We start from the raw sequence: 20,159 nt of genomic DNA on the forward strand, positions 1-20,159 counted from the left end.
CCAATGAGACAAGGAAGTTATGGTAGGGTACAGGAACTGTGGTGTACAAAGGCTGTAATAAATCTAGTCAAGAAGAAAAGAAAAGCTTACAAAAACGTTCAGGGAGCTAGGTAATGTTAGAGATCTAGAGGATTATAAGGCTAACAGGAAGGGGCTTAAAAAAGAAATTAGGAGAGCCAGAAGGGGCCATGAGAAGGCCTTGGTGGGCAAGATTAAGGAAAGCCCCAAGACGTTCTACAAGTATATGAAGAGCAAGAGGATAAAGTGTGAAAGAATAGGACCTATCAAGTGTGACAGTTGGAAAGTGTGTATGGAACTGGAGGAAGTAGCAGAGGTACTTAATGAATACTTCGGTATTCACTATGGAAAAGGATCTTGGTGATTGTAGTGATGACTTGCAGTGGACTGAAAAGCTTGAGCATGTAGATATTAAGAAAGAGGATGTGTTGGAGCTTTTGGAAAGCACCAAGTTGGATAAGTCGCCGGGACTGGATGAGATGTACCCCAGGCTACTGTGGGAGCCGAGGAAGGAGATTGTTGAGCCTCTGGTGATGATCTTTGCATCATCAATGGGGATGAGAGAGGTTCCAGAGGATTGGAGGGTTGTGGATGTTGTTCCTTTATTTAAGAAAGGGAGTAGAGATAGCCCAGGAAATTATAGACCAGTGATTCTCACTTCAGTGGTTGATAAGTTGATGCAGAAGATCCTGAGAGGCAGGATTTATGAACATTTGGAGAGGTATCTACTTCGGCTGTCCATTGATTTCAATGTTGACTGTGCTCAGAGTTTAGTCTCTGCAGGCACTTTTATGGGTGACAAGACCAGCATTAGATCGGCACTGTCTCTCACATCAGTTGCGTTTGTGATTTGACTGGTCTACAACCAAGTGTCTGCGTTCATGACCTGCTTCATATTTCTTCTGCCTTTTCTCCTCGATAGCTGGGATTGACTTCTTGACAATGCAGCGCCAACTTCTTTTGTCCAAAGCATCTTTCTCCCAGGTGTTGACATCCATGTCAGTGTTCTTCATATGGCGCTTGAGCACATCTTAATAGCGCAGCTTCTGACCACCATGCTTCCTCTTTCCTTCATGTAGCTCACCATAGAAAATGGCTTTGGGTAAACAATAATCACTCATTCTTGTGACATGACTGGTCCAACGAAGCTGAGAAGCTGCAATGAGCGATTCTGCGCTGACTGTCCCAACACGTTTCAGCACCTCCACATCTGGTACCCTCTCTTGCCACTTGGATGTGTAATATTTAGCGTAAATGCCTGAGTTGTGTCTTGGTCAATTTTTTTGATGTGCTTCTGATACAATGTCATCATTTCAGTTGAATAAAGCAGAGATGGTAGAACAGCTGTGTTATACAATAGTCAGCATGGCAGGGCAGGTTGTGCCTTAGTAGCCTGATTGAATTTTTTGAAGATGTGACTAAACACATTGATGAAGGTAGAGCAGTAGATGTTGTGTATATGGATTTCAGCAAGGCATTTGATAAGGTACCCCATCGAAGGCTTATCAAGAAAGTAAGGAGGCATGGGATCCAAGGGGACATTGCTTTGTGGATCCAGAACTGGCTTGCCCACAGAAGGCAAAGAGTGTTTGTAGACAGGTAATATTCTGCATGGAGGTCGGTGACCAGTGGTGTGCCTCGGGGATCTGTTCTGGGACCGCTACAATTCGTGATTTTTATAAATGAACTGGATGAAGTGGAGGGATGGGTTAGTTTGCTGATGACACAAAGATTGGAGGTGTTGTGGATGGTGTGGAGAGCTGTCAGAGGTTACAGTGGGACATTGATAGGATGCAAAACTGGGCTGAGAAGTGGCAGATGGAGTTCAACCCAGATAAGTGTGAAGTGGTTCATTTTGGTAGGTCAAATATGATGGCAGAATATAGTACTAATGCTAAGACTCTTGGCAGTGTGGAGGATCAGAGGGATTTGGGGGTCTGAGTCCATAGGATGCTCAAAGCAGCTGCACAGGTTGACTCTGGTTAAGAAGGCATAGGGTGTATTGGCCTTCGTTAATCGTGGAATTGAATTTAGGAGCCGAGAGGTAATGTTGCAGCTATATAGGACCTTGGTCAGACCCCACTTGGAGTACTGTGCTCAATTCTGGTCAGACCCCACTTGGAGTACTGTGCTCAATTCTGGTCACCTCACTACAGGAAGGATGTGGAAGCCATAGAAAGGGTACACAGGAGAAGCACAAGGATGTTGCCTGGATTGGGGAGCATGCCTTATGAAAACAGGTTGAGTGAATTTGGCTTTTTCTCCTTGGAACAATGGAGGATGAGAGGTGACCCGAAAGAGGTGTATGAGCTGATAAGAGGCATTGATTGTATGGATAGTCAGAGACTTTTTCCACAAGAGGGCACAGGTTTAAGGTGTTGGGGAGTAGGTACAGAGGAGATGTCAGGGATAAGTTTTTTAACGCAGAGAGAGAGTGGTGAGTGCGTGGAATGGGCTGCTGCTGGAATGGGCAGTGGTGGAGGCGGATACGATAGGGTCTCTTAAGAGACTTTTCAATAGGTACATGGAGCTTAGAAAAATAGAGGGCTAAGGGTAAGCCTAGTAATTTCTGAGGTAGGGACATGTTCGGCACAACTTTGTGCCTGTATTGAAGGGCCTGTATTGTGCTATAGGTTTTCTATATCACTTATGTTTTTGAGGTGCATGGACGTTGTTGGCTTATTGGAACAGAGAATTTCAGGGTACCACTGGTGTGTTCTATGGCAGGGATCATTGATGCCTGGTCAACCATGAGCTCTGGATCCCCATTCTTTTCTCCAATAAACCTAAGAGGTTGAGCATTATAGTGTGTACATGTCTGGAGAAAGCAAAGGAATGTCTTTGTAGGCCAAGAGACCAAAGATTGGGTTCATTGCTGGAAATGCAGATGGACCTTGCATCGTGATAGGGTCCCAGGAGAAGGGGTTCTGCATCTCGGTATATGGTCCATATTGTAATTTCTTATGCTTCATCTATGCAGGCATTAGAATTTGCAAGATGAAAGAAAAAAAATGCTATTTATTCACTTTTTTCACAAATTTTGTGTAATTTTTTATCATGCATCCCAATAGTGTTTTGCAAGTTCCAGAAGGGTGAATTTCGGTATGGATCTGTGATAGTACATGGTTGCCTGTATCCTGGATCTATGGAGAAAATGAAAACAAGTTTGGAAATTTTGAACTGATGTTTTTTTTTCCTTTCTAGCCAAAGCCTAATCAATTTATTACTGACTGGGTATGCAGTTCTGAATGTATGGGATGGAGACAGAGAGTGTTCTGGAATGAGTAAGTCTTTATTTGCTAAACTCTCTTCAATAATTGGCATCTTTTAAAACTCAGATTTAATCTTAATGTTCCAGTTTGCTGTTTTCCATTTTTTTATATTTTAACCTCTCAGTATTATTAATTGGTAGCACCCCCTCAAACAGTTGAATAGATTACAATTCAGTTTGCAAAGTTTGCTTAAACACCGATTCTCATATAATTCTCTCTGCTGCTCATTATGTTGTTAGAATGGGAATCAATGCATTTGAGTGAATAACCAGCTTTTATGTCATTCCTTTAAATCTTTCATGTAAAGAAGTGGATGCTGAGCATAGGAATATTTTGGGGTGGAATAACAAAGCTCTAAGAAGTTTAGTAGGATTACAATTTTTTTTAAACTAATAGGGAAAGCTGAGAAGTTAGAAGAATCAGATTAAATACTGTAATGGCATAGTTGAGATTACTTAAGAGATGCATGAAAGTTGAGAATTATGGCACATTGGTGGCTATGATGGAAAAATAGTTTGAAAGATATCTTCAAGTATTTACTTTGCTTTTGCACAATTGTTGTTAAATTTGAAACTTTCCCTCTTGATCCTCTTAATCTCAAACTTCCTCTCCTGATTTCTCTCCCCCCCCCCCCCCCACCCACCCACCCATTCATTCAACTATTAGTTTAAAGCTCTGAAAGTTGGCTTTGATCTTGACTAAGTAAATTGAAGCTCCCTTCCCAGTATAACTATGCTTTACCCACCACTGGTGCAGCGTGGATAAGGTGGCCCTTAAATCTAATCCATAATGTCTCATACTACTCTTCGACCCACACATTTAATTTGTTGAATAGTTCCTTCCCAATGCCAAGATCGAATAACAATCACAAGATCATTACACTTGGTGTTTTGAATTTTAGCTTTGCTCCTACCTTCCTTGAGCTTTCTCAATAAAGCCTCCTTGTTTGAAATAATTTGTCAAAGAGACAAGTATCCACCAGAGTGACGATTTACATTGAAGTATTGAAGGAATCCTCTGCTTCTTCATTAGTGGAATTTGTGCAAGCTGTTGGCCCCTTAGGGGCAGTAGAGGGATAGTGGAAGAATCAGAAGCTGCATTATGTCAGGGGTCCCCAACCTTTTTTGCAGCGCAGACCAGTTTAATATTCTTGCCGACCGGGGGGGGTGTTAATCACGACCGGAATATAGGTGAAACTATAAGTCACTTATAAGTGGCTAATTAATACACTCAATTTTGTTTCTAAAAGTGTTTATCTAACGAATTTAATATTAAACACAGTGCATATTTTCCTCGCATGAATATAGTGATAAGTCTTATAAGTCAATAGCATCATAACATTTTAAGTAACATTTGAATATTAAACGCACAGCACATACTTTCCTCATATGAACATATAAAGTCATTGTAACACACCAATATCAGTGAATCAGTGGGAGCCCTGGGCTTGTTTCCCTGCAGCAAGACGAGGGATAATGGGAGACAGCGATACTCGAAGGGGGTTCCTTATGTCCAGTCTATTCCGCAATTTAGTTTTCGTTGCATTCGTTGCAGAAAACTCCGCTTCACAGAGATATGATGTTGGAAATGGAAGCAACGTTTTCTGTGCTTTTGTGGCTATCTCAGGATATTCAGCCTTGACTTTGATCAGAATGCCGGCAGATATGTTATATCAAACATACTTTTCAGCCCACCATCATTTGCAAGGAGTTGATCTTCTTCCTGCGCTGACATGGATGATTCACCGGGGACATTCACAAATAGGTCACGGACCCAGTCCTTTGCATGTCTTGGGTCATTTGCGGTTGGGAAGTAACGCTCGAATTCTGTCGACAGCGAAGTTAGGTGATCGCGCACCAGCTATGAGAAGGATGGTGCAGCCTCAGTCTCTCCCAAAATCCCAGCTAATGTTAAAAACATTTCAAATATGCCCCTGTCCATTCGCTGTCCCCACAGTTCATTTGGCCTTGAAAGCAGACACTTCATCTGCCAACCTGAAGACAGTTGTCATTCTCCCCTGAAGTGACAAATTCAGTTCATTGAGCAGGTTGAAGATGTCACACAGATAAGCGAGTTTTGCTATCCACTCCTCGTCACTGAAGTGTGCTGCCAATGGTGACTTTTTTCGTGAAAGAAATCTCTGTAGCTGCTCTCTTAACTCAAAAACCCTGGCCAGGGCTCTCCCCCTTGATAGCCACCTGACTTCAATGTGAAAGAGAAGGCGTTTGAGCTCTGCATCCATTTCCTCACAAAGCTGCTCAAACAGACGTGAGTTAAGGGCTTTTGCTTTGATGTGATTGATAACTTCAACAACGTCACTCAATACGCTGTTAAGATCAAGTGACATTTTTCGGCTAGCCAGCATTTCCCTGTGTAGACTGGCATTCAGGAGCAAACTCTTTGACTCGGGTAGTGAAACCAGACAGCTGTCCAGTCATAGCTGCAACCCTGTCTGTGCATATTCCAGCACAGAATGACCAGTCCAGTTTGCCTGACATGTAGTCGTTCAAAGACTTGAATAGTTCTGCCCCAGTTGTGTTAGTTGGCAGCGGCAGTGCACACAACATATCCTCATGCACATTGTCTTGAAATATATATCGCACATAAACCAGCAGCATTGCCTTGTTGTCGACATTGGTAGACTTGTCGACCTGGATAGCATACCATGGTGACTCATTAAGCCGTTCCAGCAGCTGTGCTTCAATGTCCTCCACTATGTAATCGATTCTCCTTGAAACTGTGTTAGCTGAAAGAGAAACCTGTGCCATCTTGTTAGCTGCAGCTTCTCTCAACAGTTCATGGCACATGTCCTTGGCAGCAGGCAGAATCAATTCTTCACCAACAGTGAAAGGCTTCTTAGCCTTAGCAATACGGCTAGCCACTAAGTACAACACTCTCAGAGCAGCAGCATTTGTGGAGGTGGTGGCTCTCAGCATTTGTTTCTGACCCGCTTATACTTAATTATAAGTCCCACCCCACCTCCTTTATCTTCCTGCCTGTCCTTCCATATTATTGGATACCCTAGGATATTTAATTCCCCATCATCTCCATCCTGTGACCACGTTTCTGTAATGGTCACTGAATCATACCCCTTTGTACTGATTTGTGCCTGTTCATTGGCCTTGTTTCGAATACAACGGATGTCCAGATGAAGTGCTCTTATATTCATTCACTTTTTATTTGTGTCCTTTGCATTTAACTTTTCTGTACCCTACTGTGACTTTTCTCTTTTCTAACTTTTCATCTCAGCATTACTTCTGTCTGTCTTTCTGCCCATCCCCTGTCAACTTCCTTCTCCACCGGTACTACTTCTCCATCAGTACCCCAAGAACATTGATCCTGGTCCTGCCCAGTATATCTTGCAACAAGTAACATATCTCTTGCCACCTGAAGCTGAGCAGAAAGTCCTGACAGGTTGCTTTTTTTTTCAAATCTCTGTCCTCACGTGATTTGAAAAAGCAGAAAGTTGGTTGGGGTCATCATCAGATAACATCTTGGAGAAAGTGAGTATACAGTAAAACAATTGGGTATGAGTATAACACACTGCAGCATAAATATCTGGGTGCACACCCTTTGAGGTTCGCAGGCTAACCTGAGTGTGTTACTCTCTGGTTCATTTCTGGAACACAGGTTGGGGAGGAAGTATCTTGTTTGGTATAGGGAACTACCATAGTATAAAATATAAAGCATAGCACGCTTTTAGATATTTTATGAAAGGGATGATTAAGACAATTTTTTCGAAATAAAATTGTGAAGGACGCAACTTTACATAACTATATGATTGGTATGCTTGAATAAAGTGGATGTTATTAGATCAGGCTAGTTGGCTACTTTGATAGTGGATTTGAAGTTTTTGCTTTATTTGTAAGTTGGAGAATGTTGCTGTTAGTTTAGGTTAGTTAGTTTAGTTTAATACCTATTTAAAGTTTTCATTGATGTGGATTGGGCATTTTTCCATAGTTTTAAACCTTTACCTTGCAAATGAATTAATCAATAGTTACTGTTATTACTAGTCTAAATATTCAGTGGAAATGCCATTGAAAACTTTTATACGTGATGTAGGCTATACATGCCAATATTATGATTAACACAACATTTAGGCTGGAAACTCAGCTGGATCAACCACATATACTATGACTGTAAGAAGAGATTGAGAGGCTGTGTATTTTAACACTTGACACACGTCACTTGCCTCATGAATTCCAACAGCAAATCATTGCCTTCTTGAAACTCGTCAAGCAGCATTATGACTTGCATTCATCCTGTACTTTCACTGGGCTGAAATCCTGTAAATCTCTCCAACATCACTGGAAGTGCACCAGACTGTGATGCTTCATGAAATTGGTTCTCAAACTATGGTCCACCAGGTGGCACCAAACATCATTAAGTTTATGCTAGTCTGTTACGTCAGTAAGAAGGTGATGTTGAACAATGTCTTTTACTTTAGTCCAAAAAACTCTGATTTTTTTTACTATTAAAAATTGATCCTTTATTTAAACATATTGATATTATACTTATTTGTTTATTTTAAGGTGATCCTTTTTGCAGAAACTAAATTTGTTTTTTTTCTCTCTCTCCCTAAAATGGCTCTCACTGAGGATAGCAAGATTAGGGTATTCCTCTGGCCTTCATCCTGCTCTTTTCTACCTTGTCCAGGTATCACTGCAATCCCAGAATGAATTGATGCTGTAACATCAAAAACTTTTAGTTTGAGCATCTATAACCCTTTGGAAGTGCCAAATTCCAAAAATTCAGTTAACTGAAGAAATTTCTCACCAATCATAAATGGCAGCTTCTGATCCTGAACTAATCCCTTAGGATGTAGACTATTCAGTTAGAAGATTTTACTTTTCAGCACCTACCCGGTGAAATTCTGTAGTTCAATTTTTTGGCTTCTCTCATTTTCAATAAAATATGGATTAAAAATCTATATGCACACTATATTTTCATATTTAAAATTTGATACTTCCATGTGAAATCAATTGAAAAATTTAAATCACTAACAAGAGAAGATCTGCAGATGCTGGAAATTCAAGCAACACACACAAATTGCTGGAGGAACTCAGCAGGCCAGGCAGCATCTATGGAAAAGAGTATAGTTGACGTTTTGGGCCAAGCCCCTTAATCAGGACCTCTGATGAAGGGTCTTGGCCTGAAACATTGACTGCACTCTTTTCCATAGATGCTGTCTGGCCTACTGAGTTCCAACAGCATTTTGTGTGTTGTTTGAAAAATTTAAATGTCGTTTATTTTCATTTTATGTAACTTTGCTTATTCCTAGAGATTTTGTGTGAGTACTATGATTGTTTTGTTTCAGAACTGCACGGTATAAGGAATCAAGCTACTATAGGTTTCCTGACGTTAATGGAGTCCTTGCGTTATTGCAAGGTAAGCACTTAGCACTTCACTATCTGCGCAGAAGTAATTTAATTTTCGTTGTGATCCTCTTCCTGCACATAGTGCCTGGAGATTTTATGAATTTTTGTTTTAATTTTTGATTACTTTTTACTGCAGCATTGAGGTCTACTTTCAAGCCAGTAATCGAACCACATTATACCAGAATGTTTAGCCTTTTATAAGTTCATGATCCAAAAAAGCTGTAATTTTTCAAGAATCAGTCAATTCTTATGAACGCTCAATAACAAGCATGAATGCCATGCAATATAACCCATGATAATTCACTTGGATATGGACTTGAGGCAACATTTTGCACAACTGGCGTTGTCCTGGAAAAAACTGGGAAGTCAATTGAGTAGGACATGCACATTAAATGGTAGGTCATTTAGGTACTTTGATGAACTGAGGGATCTTGGAGTTTTGGTCCATTGTTCCTTGAAAATAACATAGATATTTAGGGAAATGAAAAATAAATGTTTGCCTTCACAGCTTAGAATAGACTGTAACACTTTGGATGTTATGTTGTAACTTTACAAAACACTGCTTAGACCTGGGGGTGTTCTGTACAGTTCATCTTGCCATTCTATAGTTAAAAAGTGATTGTTGTAGAGAGTACTGAAGAGATTTACCAGGATGTTGCTTCGATTAAATGATTTCAGTTATGGAAAAGCATTAGGTAGGCTGGTCTTGTTACCATGGACTGAAAGAAGCTGCTAGGTAAACTGATGGGGGTGTATAAAGTTGAAGCATGTGATCTAAGGAGGTGTTGGCAAGCTAGGGTAGTATTTTCTGGAGCAGTAGAGGATGAGGGGAAATTTGATAGAATTTGTAAAGGCAAGCATGTTATCTTTTTTCCAAAGCTGATGTATCTAATATTAGAGGACATGCATTAAGGTGAGACAGAGTAAGTTCAAAGGAGATGTGCAGGACACTTCTGGATTGATCCATTAAAGAGGAATATGCACTTGACTATGCAGAGAATGGAAAAATATGAACCATGCGCATGCATTGGGGAATAAGTGCTCTTAGATTGATTAGTAGAGCATAACATCCAGTGTAAAAGGCCCATTCCTGTACTGTGCAAACACGAGGACATGTTCCACCAGCATTTTGTGTGTGTTATTCCTGTACTGTGTTGTTTTATGTTCCAAGTGTAACCCCCTGGGTCGCCTCAGGCTCGCTCAGCTCGTTCTCGTCTAGGGGGAGCAGCCTTCGGCCCCGCCAAACTGGGTAATCAGCTGGTGTGGATGCTGTGTGATGTCCCCGCCTCGCCCAAAAACAGACAGTACACCATATGCAACTAAATGAGTACAATTTATAAAGGTTGCTATAACTAAGTGATTAATAATGATACAGAATATATAAAAAAAAGAAAAGGTGCCAAACTTATTAAAGTCCAAACCACTTCGTGCACAACCGTTGGAGCTCAATTACTGAAGTCTTCTGGCCACCATTCGATCCCCTCTGAACTCCTCGACTCGCAGCTTAGGACCATCCGAAGTGGTCAACCAAGCACATCTAGCTTCATCTCCTCTCCTCGGAGTACCTCCTGGCCTTGGACCCCCGCTTGGGGTCCGTTCCTCGCCCAGCTTACAGCATCGCGTCCTCTCTCTCTCAACCCCTCGCGCCGATCTCCCCAAAAGCCCGCCAACAATAGCTTACAGACTCAGAAGAAAGAACAACATTAATCCCAATTGGTTTACAAAGGAATACAATTCTCGTTATCAGTAAATTTTAACCCAAACAAGCTTCCAGCACTCTCTCGCAACATAGAAGCATTCCTACTTTTAACAAAACAAAGAAGCCATTTTGATTATATACACAGTAACAAAGAAAAAGAAGAAATTCCCTTACACAAGTCTAGAGAGTCAGAATTTCTTCTCCAATGTGATCAGGTATCAAAATGAGAGCATTGATTTAAGCTGGAAGGATGGAGTTGTAAAAGGGATTTGAGGGTTTACATAGTGGTTCAGGTTTAAAACTCATGGACAGGAGGAATGCAGGATTTGATATAACAGCGACATTTAGACACGCACGTGAACAAACAAGGATGGGACTAGTGTAGGTATTCTGGTCAGCCGAAATGTGGTGAGTTGAAGGGCCTGTTTCTGTTACACAGACCTGTCGAGCAAAGGTTCTACAACTACCAAGCAATTCAGGTATTCTATTGTGACAACATTTGTAAGTGCAACTAAACTGCAAGAAGTGAAAATGTTATAGTAAATTTTTTTAAAAAGTTATACATAGTATTGAAAATGTGGCAGTTTGTAAATGGAAAGGATAATCGAATGTTTTTATGGGTAAGTGGGCTGTTTAAATGTTGAAAATGCTCAAGGCTCCTTTATGCCTTGAAAACAAAGTAGAAGTACATACTTTTAGTTAACTGATGTACATGTTAGTGACAATAGTCTCTGGATTCAGCTAGTTAAGGTATTGTGGAGAGCACAAATTCATTATCAAACCATTGCTTAATTGCTAAGTAGTAGCTTGGCCATTTAACCTCTATTTCTGGCCAGGCTATTGAAAACTAACATTGCCACTCCAAACCATTGATCACTAAAGTTCTCTACAAGAACATGTATTGGATCATTCTTGACTAAGGCGGGATGCCAGTTAATCAGTAGATGCAAAACTTGCTATTGAGTGTGCTAATTGAAAGGCAGTGCCTTAAGGAGAAGTGAGCAGCAAAAAAAGGAACGATGAGGTTAGTGTGTGAATTAGCCAATCACCCTGCATAATTTAAAATCTATGGTTGATAGGGCAGGCGGGTCTGTGAGGACAGTGGTTATAGCTAAAATTAGATAAGGGTGCATGGGAGTATAGGTTCAGATAGCAATGGGATGGGAAGAGGTCATTAATGTTTTAAATGTAGTACATAAACAATACTGTACGCAGCACTGGCTACCAAAAGTGAATGTTTTGATTGTCTAACTTTGTGGAATACTTTAAAGAACATTTCAATGTTGATATTCAACTTGGTAAATTTAGGTATTAAGATCTTATTTTAATTAATTAAACGGATGCAAATATCTGCTGTATTAAATGTTGCACCATATTAAGGTTCCTGATATTTTAAATATAAATATTTTTCACCAATTATAGAAATAATTTGGTGTATACTTAAAAAATTTGTAAAGACAACTTTTTGAAACTTTAAACTGCTTTTTTGGCAAATTTCACTGTCTTTTTGAAAGTTAAACCATTTTGTGTGGATATGTGCTGAAATTTTTATGAATTCCATATTTATATTTTTTAAAAGCCACCTTTAGTATATTCTGTATAGCAGCTAATGGGTGCTTTTCAAATGTGCTGGTCTTTCATGAGGTATAGATATTCGATTCCAAAAGACTAAAATTAGCTGTGTTATCCACCTAATTTATCCACTTAGGCTTCATTTGAAGCCATCTCAATATCACCAAGACCAAGGAGATGGTGGTGGACTTTAGGAGACCTAGGCCTCATATGGAGCCAGTGATCATTAATGGAGAATGTGTGGAGCAGGTTAAGACCTACAAGTATCTGGGAGTACAGTTGGACGAGAAGCTAGACTGGACTGCCAACACAGATGCCTTGTGCAGGAAGGCACAGAGTCGACTGTACTTCCTTAGAAGGTTGGCGTCATTCAATGTCTGTAGTGAGATGCTGAAGATGTTCTATAGGTCAGTTGTGGAGAGCGCCCTCTTCTTTGTGGTGGCGTGTTGGGGAGGAAGCATTAAGAAGAGGGACGCCTCACGTCTTAATAAGCTGGTAAGGAAGGCGGGCTCTGTCGTGGGCAAAGTACTGGAGAGTTTAACATCAGTAGCTGAGCGAAGGGCGCTGAGTAGGCTACGGTCAATTATGGATAACTCTGAACATCCTCTACATAGCACCATCCAGAGACAGAGAAGCAGTTTCAGCGACAGGTTACTATCGATTCAATGCTCCTCAGACAGGATGAAGAGGTCAATACTCCCCAATGCCATTAGGCTTTACAATTCTACCACCAGGACTTAAGAACTTTTTAAAAGCTATTATTAATGCTTTTTGAGATAGTGATTTAGATGCATATCATATTTTTTTTACTGAGTTAAGTATTGTATGTAATTAGTTTTGCTACAAGTGTATGGGACATTGGAAAAAAAGTTGAATTTCCCCATGGGGATGAATAAAGTATCTATCTATCTATCTATCTATCTATTTTCTTTTGTTTGTAATTCAGCAAGGTTAGTTTTGTGTTGTAATGGATAAAGACCCTTGGAATGATGTTTCTGACAATTGATTGTGTGATCATTGTTAATTTTGTATTGTGTAATAATAATACCATAACCCAAATATGTTTATAACTGCTTTAGTCCAATGCAAAAAGTAGTATTTGTGTAATTTTTTTGTTTTCATTTCACTTTATGCATTATTTTATCACTCATTTATATCAGTAATCATTATGCATCATAAAAGAATAGAACAGCAATTTGAGCTAATCCCATTTTCTTTGCTGCCCTATAAATTAGAGTAGATTAAGTGTTAATTTTTGAATATGAGTGTTTCTGCGGCTCACAGCAGTGGATGTGTGTTCCAGAACACCTTTACTCTTTGAATGAAAAGTTTTTACAATTCTCATTTTTGTCCCAGTAGTTTTAAATCCACTTTCTATATGGAGTGCTGGCACCTATTCAGACCTAACACAACCCTTCCCATTTACTGGGTTTGTTAACAGGAATGAATGCTTTCTTATAATTTTCCGCACCTAAGTTAGATTTGCATTAGTCCTTTCCCAAAATAAATCACCCTGGTGTTGGATTGCACTGTTTAATTTTTATTTTCCTTGTAGTTGAACTTTCTTACACTTTGCATCTTTTTACAATTATCTGTGTACACGTTATGTGTCTTTTGTAGTGGTTGCAGTTGCTTTTCAGCGGGCACTGATTGGTTAATGATTATCTGTGGAAATTCAATAGAATGGGCAAACTGCTATCAGAGTACCAGACCACATTGGCTCTTCTTTCCTCTTTCTTTGTTCTTTTTCCTGCTACTGGGATCTCTGTACCCTTTCATTTCTCTCCCTCTCACCCTCTTGCTTCATAGTTTTTACCACATTTTAATATTCTTATATGAAAATATATGAAAACAGCAGTTTGTTCTGAATGACTTTAGAATGTTATGTTAGCAGTAGACTTGTTTACGTTCCTGGGCACCAGATAAGATAGCACTGGAGCCATTACCAAGCGATGATCTGTTAAAGTGACAGTTTCTCGCTAGAGAGCTGTTGGGTTCTTGATAATGTGTTATACTATATTTGAGAAGGAAATGGTTTTAATTATATAGGTTAATGGGTTTGTCCAGTTTTTTTTGTTGTCTCTTTGATATGATTGCCTATGAGAACTGCTTTACCTTTCTAATTTGTTGTTGCTAGAGGGGGGCGGTTAATGTCAGTGTTTGGTGTCTGACGTTGCTAAGTGACACTCACAGGTGTTACAAAGTAAAGGGTTGAATGTGAGGGGTGGTGGGAAGGGGCTAACTCAGGGCTCCAACACCAACTTACAACAACAGATCCAGAGGAAGATGAGCAACGCAGATAAATTAGAAAATCTTACTATTGTATCACTTAATGTTAGAGGACTAAACTCTCCCTACAAGCATTCAAAGGTTTTAGATTTCTTATGCAGGATGAAAATAGATATTGCGCTGTTACAGGAAACGCATCTTAAACCTAATGACATTCCCAGGGTTCAAAACCGCTTTTATAAACCCTTTGTGGCATCAGCTGATGGTACTCGTACCAAAGGAGTTATGATATTAATGAGACGTAATATTAATGTAGCAATTGAAAGGTCTGGCGCCAACAATAAAAGACGTCTAGCTTTTTGCTGTACATCCATTCAGGGTAAAAAAAAAGTAGCATTCATTAGCCTATATGCCCCAACTATATTCGAGGTTGAATTTTTTCCCTCAATTACCTCACAATTACTGAAGTTAAGTGACTACCAACTATATGTTGGTTTGGACATGAATGCTTTGGTAAACATTAACCTCGATAAATCTTCCTCAACTATATCAAGCTCTCAAGCACTGCTATATCTGCTTCCAAAGCACTTAAACCTTTTTCTAACGGATTTAAATTTAACTGATGTGTGGAGGGTGCATAATCCATCTGTTAAAGACTATACCTTCTTCTCCACAAGACATAAAACTTTCTCTCGGATAGATTACATTCTTGTATCCTCCAGTCTGCTGCCTTTAGTACACTCAATAGAATTTTTGCCAAGATATCTATCTGATCACAACCCAGTCATATCTACTTTTAATTATGGCAAAATTAAAAATAAGGCTACTAGGTGGAGGTTTAACTCCACTCTTCTAAAAAAAAATGATGAATTTCTTTCACGACTGAGAACAAAACTGACGGAATTTATAAATTTAAATAAAAATAGTGTCTCAGATGTGACAGTGATTTGGGCCTCCACCAAGGGTTTCTTGATGGAAATAACGCCATATGTTTCAGTGCCCATTTACATAAAAGCCAGCTCAAAAGATCTTGTTCTTCCACCCTAGAAGAACAATCTAAGGTTTTGGAGAATGATCTCAAAAGGAGATACACCATAACAAAAGAAAACGAGCTCAAAACAAAACAAGCAGAATTAAATGATTTATTAAGAAGCAGGGCAGAATATATGATCCATATAACCATACAAGAGTATTATGCAGAAGGCAGCACACCGAGCCATCTTTTGGCACTAACGCTCAAACAACAGGAAGCTAAAAGGTCTATACCAGCGATTAGATGTGCTAAACGTGGAGTAGTATCTTCAACAGAGGAAATAAATGAGACATTCAAGAATTACTTTAAAGAATTGTATACAAGTGGCTCAGCTCCTTCTGAGAATGATTTCACCATTTTTTTTAGTGGATTAGACCTCCCTACGTTGTCATTAGAGGACACCAAAACTCTAAACTCTCCTATTACACTAGGTGAGCTACTTAAAGCAGTCAAAGCTACAAATAGAGGCTGTACACCAGGTATAGATGGCATACCTGTGGAACTTTACCTAGCACTTTGGGATATTCTTGGACCAGTATGGTTAGAAACATTAAATTATGCTTTTGGAAAGGGTGCTTTCCATAGAGATCTAAGCACAGCCCTGATCAGTTATACCTAAGCTCGGTAAGGACCCCTTGTAGTGTGCCAATTACCGTCCAATCTCCTTGATAAATGCCGACCTCAAGATATTTTCCAAAGTCTTAGCCAGTAGACTTGAGACAGTAGTTGGGAAAATAATTAGCCCAGATCAAACGGGATTTATCAAGGGGCGTCTCACATCTGATAATATTCGCTGGCCCTTACACATACTGAGTGCAACACATAAAATCCCACCTGCCTGTGGCCTGCTATTTCTTGATGCTGAAAAAGCATTCGATCGTCTTGAATGGCCATATCTTTGGAGAGTTCTTAAAGAATTTAAGTTCGGCGATAAACTTATCAATATGATTCAAACATTGTATGCTAATCCTTCAGCCCGGGTATGTGTGGGAGGAGGTTTCTCAGAGTTATTTGACATAGGACGGGGCACATGACAAGGGGACCCTCTTTCTCCTTTAATTTTTACTATATCTATTGAACCGCTTGCACAGTTAATTAGAAACTGTCCTCCGATCTCCCCTATTACAATAGGTACAATTTCACATTCGATATCACTTTACGCAGACGCGCTAGTTTATATGCAAATGTTCAACAAACTCTCCCCTATGTTTTAAAAACACTGGAGCAATTTGGATTTCTTTCAGGATACAAAGTTAATTTGTCAAAATCAGCACTGATGCTGATTAATACGGATAAAAGTAAGGGGTCTCTCTCCCCAAATTACGGTTACAAATGAGGTCCGCTACTTGGGTATTAAAGTTAATACTTCCCTATCATCTGTGGCTAAAACAAATTACTCTTTAATTTTGAAAAAAATAGAAGAAGATATTAATAGATGGAGACACCTGCCAGCATCAGTCCCAGCCTGTACATCGGTCATTAAAATGAACATCTTGCCCTGCATTAATTTTATCAGCTCAATGATCCCACTTGCACCTCCAGCAGGATATTGGCAAAAATTGGACTCCTTACTACGATGCTATCTTTGGAACGGTAAACGACCCAATATAAAGTGGTCAACTCTACAATTCAAAAAGTCGGATGGGGGGATTGGCATGTCCAAATTTTATATTGTATCACTGGGCATTTGTATTAAAAAGTCTTAGCTATTGGATGGAGGAGGATAAAGTTTCATTATGGAAAAATATAGAACAAGAGATAATAGCATCAATTAAGGTTGAAGGACTTTCTCCTTATAGGTACGTCTACCAAAAAATGTGATTTGTATTACGGTCCAATTTTAACCCATATGCTTCAAGTGTTTAGAGCAGCAGAAAAATTCCTAAAATTTAAAAGTGTATGGTGCAAGTCATCTCCATTATGGAACAATAATCATTTTCTATCCGGGGGGTGGGGGGGAACCATTCACTAACAGAACTTGAGAGGATAAAGGTATTGCTACTCTTCAAGATATTAATGAGGCAAGTACTATCCTTAGTTTTCAAGAACTGATAACTCGATTATAATATTGATAAACACTCTCTTTTCTTGTACTTTAGAGTAAGATCAGCTTGTAAAGTCTACGGCATTCCCTGGGGGTCAGATTTAAAGGACCGTTGCATTTTAAGTTGGATACAGGGTGCTCCAAGACAGATAGTGTCATATATCTATGATAAGTTAAACTCCCAGAATTATATGCCCACATTAGGAATGAAAGCCTGGGATAGGGACATATCTGAATTGGGACAAGACTTAGACTGGACATGAGGAAATCTGCAGATGCTGGAAATTCAAACAACACACACAAAATGCTGGTGGAACACAGCAGACCAGGCAGCATCTATAAGGAGAAGCTCTGTCGACGTTTCAGGCCGAGACTCAGTCCTGACGAAGGGTCTCGGCCCGAAATGTCATCAGTGCTTCTCCTTATAGATGCTGCCTGGCCTGCTGTGTTCCGCCAGCATTTTGTGCGTGTTGTAAGACTTAGACTGGGATGCGATTTGGGATAGTGCTGCCGGTGCTTCGAAAAACCCAAATCATCGGTATATACACTTGAAATTCTGTCATACAGCATATTTAATACTTAGAATTAGACATCAAATGGGATTGGTTCCTGACCCATATTGCTCATTTTGCCCCCACAGAACCATTGGCTCTTTTATACATGTTGTATGGGAATGTCCAGGGGTTTTTGATTTGTGGGGGAAGGTTATCAGTACTCTTACAGAACTAAGGGGGTACAATTACCAGTGGATCCCGCTGTACATCTTCTAAATGATGACTCCCACCTTTCCGTTACGGAAAAAGCACAAGAAGTCTGGCTGGCAGGCCTGACTGCAGCTAAGAAGATTGTAGTGCAGCGTTGGAAACCTCCCCATGATATTTCATATACTCACTGGCTTCGGAGCTTTTTGGACATTTCTTACTTGGAATTATCATCAGCAAGAGTAAATGATGCACGACCAAACTCAATCTTAATGTGGACAAATTTGATATCTAACTTAAAAGATCTTTTGTTAAAATAGGAATGCTTTGTCTGTGTATGCACACTATTCAGTTGGTGGGTGGAAGGTAGAGGGGGGATGATGAGGAAGGTTGGGGTTGACTGGGTTAAATAGTCAAAATGTAATTGGCAGTTGTTGTATTGAATGTAATTTGTTGGTGTTTCAATAAAAAATTAGTAAAAAAAAAAGAAAAGTGGCTGTATTAAAATGTAAAAGTCACTCCAAAATGACTACAATGGAAAGCAGTGGAAATGCATTCACAGATGAAATTGCAAAAAAGGCGTAATGGGAATGGTTTAAAAATTTAAAAAATAAAAATGTCAAAGGAGTTAAAGTACTGGAAACTGAACCTGACAACTGAAATTATGGAGGTGAAGTTGAACTCTGTATCACGAGCATACAAGCTATTTGAGAGATGCAAGCTCAATGCTCTCCAAAGGAAAAGTGATCCTGGATGGCGAATGTTGGCAGCTTAAACAGTGACCGAGTATGGAGGTATGACACTAGTCCCAGACAAATAGCTCCAACTATGCTGCTTCCTTATCTGGCACAGCAGATACACTCTCTGTGACACAATTGAGTGGAAAGGATGATCAGCAGGTTCTCCCAGTGGCAATGGAATCCAACATTTGAAAGATACATGATGTGCCTTTGAAAACAAATCCTGGAGCAGTGGAAGAGCTATCACAATTAAGTGCTCCTGGCCCAACTGGTCCAATTTTACACTTACAAATGGACTTCAGTACTTTGCTAGTGTCAAGGATACTCAGACGTACTGGTAATAGCGGACAAGTTTTCAAGATGGGTGGAAGCTATTCCAGCAAGCAAAGCCACTGCCCCATACAAAGCAACTATCTTGATTAAGGACTATATTCCTCGAAGGGATTGCCATATCATATCAACTCTGATCAATCAAGACATTTCACTGTGAGTGGTTGTCAGGAATTGTGTCAACTGGTGGTCTTCGAATGATCTTTTCATTATTCGCATCACCCAGAGTCATCAGGACAAGTCAACCAAATGAACAGTATCATTAAACAACATGAGGAAGGTGTACCATGGCCTACAGTTTTTCTGATGGTCTTGTGCAGTAGAGCAACTCCAAACAAGGAAAGTCCATTTGAGGTAGTAACAGGGTCACTGCCAGGACTTCTTGGTCTCAGGCTGATATACACATTATGGCTGACAGTTTAGTTAATTATTGTGTGAAATTAACCAAGCTATCCAGCCTGCTGCTCAACAGGTTTCTGCCACTTGGTGTGATCCAAAAGAAGGACATGCCCTGATTCCTGGTGAGTAGGTCCTGATTAAGAACATCACAGAAATGTTTCAGCTCTTGGGTCGTCTTGTGCCGGTTTTAAATTTAAACAAAAGATCATTGGCAGGTCATTTTTTTTCTGTACCATGTACCCAGGATGATGGGATTGAGGAGGTGTAAAGCACTCCTTCCCTCAGCTAGCCTGCAGGTCACCCTTGGGCAAGGTGTAGCACCCTGATCCCTCGATTAGTGTCATGTGAAGTCATGAGAGCAGGTGGTGGATGGTCGTGTGAGCAGTTGGTGAATATCATAAGTCCTGGTTATGTGACCACTGATGCCATGCAGAGAATCTCTGAAGAATATTGCACTGTTTTGTGCACTTTATGCAGTCCTGGGTAGGTCTGTAGTCTAGTGTAGTTTTTTCCTGTGTTGTTTTTACGTAGTTCAGTGTAGTTTTTGTATTGTTTCATGTAGCACCATGGTCCTGAAAAACACTTCATTTTTACTGTGTATCGTACCAGCAGTTATGGTTGAAATGACAATAAAAAGTGACTTGACTTGATGAGTGGGGTCACTTGTCTTGTAAAGACACTGCACAGAAGACAGCAATGGTAAACCACTTCAGTAGAAAAATCTGCCAAGAACAATCAAGGTCA

The 20,159-nt window shown here is 39.9% G+C and overlaps 1 protein-coding gene across 3 annotated transcripts in view; it reads left to right on the forward strand.

Moving 5' to 3' along the window:
* mindy3 (MINDY lysine 48 deubiquitinase 3) overlaps window positions 1-20,159 on the forward strand; it is a 118,518-nt gene that overhangs the window by 19,984 nt on the left and 78,375 nt on the right. For all 3 annotated transcript variants that reach the window (XM_073054525.1, XM_073054526.1, XM_073054527.1), the window contains 2 exons: window positions 3,223-3,302; window positions 8,608-8,678. In XM_073054525.1, coding sequence (XP_072910626.1) covers window positions 3,223-3,302; window positions 8,608-8,678 — 151 coding nt within the window. The remainder of the gene's footprint in view (window positions 1-3,222; window positions 3,303-8,607; window positions 8,679-20,159) is intronic.

The sequence above is a fragment of the Hemitrygon akajei genome, chromosome 8, assembly GCF_048418815.1.
Source record: "Hemitrygon akajei chromosome 8, sHemAka1.3, whole genome shotgun sequence".
NCBI classification, from domain to species: Eukaryota; Metazoa; Chordata; class Chondrichthyes; order Myliobatiformes; family Dasyatidae; genus Hemitrygon; species Hemitrygon akajei.